This window comes from Puntigrus tetrazona, unplaced genomic scaffold (genome assembly GCF_018831695.1).
Source record: "Puntigrus tetrazona isolate hp1 unplaced genomic scaffold, ASM1883169v1 S000000116, whole genome shotgun sequence".
Taxonomy (NCBI): domain Eukaryota; kingdom Metazoa; phylum Chordata; class Actinopteri; order Cypriniformes; family Cyprinidae; genus Puntigrus; species Puntigrus tetrazona.
The window spans coordinates 545,001-547,500 of NW_025047793.1; the positions used below are offsets into that span (position 1 = coordinate 545,001).

Here is a 2,500-nt window from a genome sequence, read left to right on the forward strand (position 1 = left end):
CTCTGAGGGGACAACCACAATCAGAAACACAGAACAGGCCCCGAGGGGACCCCGTTAGACCCCAGACCCGTCCCCCGGCTCACCGGCGACCGGAGCCGGTCTGCTTTCCGGTTCTGGGAGCTGGTCTTCGCTGCGATCCAGCTCGTCTTCGGACTGTAACTCGTCATCGGTCTCGTCGTCGCTGTAGGGCACCACCTCGTCGTCCGGCTCGTCCAGGGACCCCTCGGAAACGGCCCTCGCTCGCACACTCATCCTGAGAGACCCTCTGAGCCCAGAAAACACAGAGTTAATACGTCAAGGCTTTAAAACGCCACAGAGAGACAATAATTGAGATTTGCGTGTCGTGCTGCAACATGTCAAAACACTGATTTGGCTTGCTAACGAAACACACACACACACACACACACACACACACACACACACACTAAACATACAACACTCTTGGAAAATGCTGCGACACTGGATCATTATATTCTTGATGTACTTATTTAAATGCGCTTTTTGTTTCTCCAAATCATTACAAATTTAAAACAAAAAAAGTGTACTTATTATAAAAACTATAACTAAGCTGTTATTTGAAATTAAATATTTAAAAACATAAATGAAGTTGATTTATATTAGCTAGTTGTCAAGGCAACCTTTTCATGTAATTAGTAACTAAAACGCAAAAATAACTAAAACTACAAACTAAAGTAAATGTCAAACAAACAAATAAACTAACACACACACACATATATATATATATATATATATATATATATATATATATATATATATATACATATATATATATATATATATAATAAATATATAATAATAATAATAAACTAATAAGTCATAAAAAGGTACAATGCATACATATAAATTTTTACTTGAATAACAAATGGATAAAATACGATTTAAAAGATGTATTTAACATGTTAAATAATTAATAATAATAATTTATTAATAATAATTAATAAATACAATTAATGAGGTGCATTTCCTTAATTTAAGTGTGTATAATATATTAATAAAACAAATACAATAAATAATATTGGTATTACTACTACTACTACTACTACTACTACTACATTTTAATAATAATAAAAATATTATTATTATTATTATTATTATTATTATTATTATTATTATTATTATTATTATAATATCAGCAGCATTCCTAGTGCACGCGAAACAGTATTTCTCAATCCTGCAAAAGTTTATTGTTCACGGTGACAATAAAAGGTATGAAATGAATTGCGCAAAACTGGAACACAAAAAAACCGAGTCAAACTTTGACACAGAGAGGTTTCACAGGACAAAACATGCCGCCGGTGCAAAGATATACCCATGATATCAGCACTTTTCATCTGCTGGGACAAAAACAAAAAAACTTCCCGTCAAACTGAACCCGGCTGACGTTCCTCAGACTCCACCCCGGCCTCACAGAGAACGAGAACGCCACGTCATCCTCAGCATCACGACACACACACACACACACACACACACACACACTAAAACACACTCTTCAGCTCTCATCACACTAACATACAAAAATCCTAAAGAAAAAGTTACATTAATTCACTCCTTTGGTAGTTGAACTAAGAAGGAACGATAGTTCCTCAGCATTTATTTACTAATAAATTATTAAAATCAAAAGGTGTACTTTTTTACATTAATGCACTCAATTAACGTGAACAGTAAACTTTAAGATTAATAAATACTGTAAATGTATGGTTGATTGTTCGTTCATGTTAGCTAATGCATTAACACAACCTTATTAAAATACTTATATAATATAATATAATATAATATATCAAATAAATTAATACATACAGGTCTTTTAATTAAAAAAGCATGGCTGTAAAATGTGTTTGAAAAGAGATATTTGTCTGGTTATAAAAATAAATTAAATATATATATATATATATATATATATATAAGTTAGTTACTTAAAAATGGTTGATATGTTACATGAAATAAAAACTTTTAAAACAAAATTGTGATGTTTTTAAGTAAATAAAGCAAGCATTATTGGAATAAATACAAAATTTCTATTTTAAAATTATATTTAATAATTCACATGAAAATCTAAATTACTAGGCCTAAATGTTGCAGGGTAAAAATAAATTTTCAAGTAAATAAAAAATATGATCGGACTGTTTTGCACTATTTATTTTATAAATTTTTTCAGTTTTTCAATTTTACATTTTTATTTAATAATTTATGTAACAAATTAAGTAAATTTGTTTTTTTTAAGTTTCAAGTAAATAATAATTACTAAAAAAAAAAAAGAATATTATTTTGATAACATTTTAAGAATAAGATACAAGCCTCACATAGGTTTCATTGCAATACTGTGCTCTGAGGAAACGCTCGCAATAAGAGCAGAAGCATGGTTTAAGAAAGTCAACGGTCCATAGCAAACAGCCAGGAGGTCCTTTTGGATTTCATGACGGATGAGTTTCTCACCACAATCAATCACAGGATGATCCTCCTCTGGTCTTATGGAAACCTG

The 2,500-nt window shown here is 31.0% G+C and overlaps 1 protein-coding gene across 1 annotated transcript in view; it reads right to left on the bottom strand.

Moving 5' to 3' along the window:
- atp8b1 (ATPase phospholipid transporting 8B1) overlaps positions 1–2,500 on the bottom strand; it is a 39,364-nt gene that overhangs the window by 27,211 nt on the left and 9,653 nt on the right. Inside the window, exons 2-3 of the mRNA XM_043229926.1 lie at positions 84–265; positions 1–2 (exon numbers count right to left, since the gene is read on the bottom strand). The exon at positions 1–2 is cut by the window's left edge and continues 96 nt beyond it. Coding sequence (XP_043085861.1) covers positions 1–2; positions 84–252 — 171 coding nt within the window. The 5' untranslated portion in view covers positions 253–265. The remainder of the gene's footprint in view (positions 3–83; positions 266–2,500) is intronic.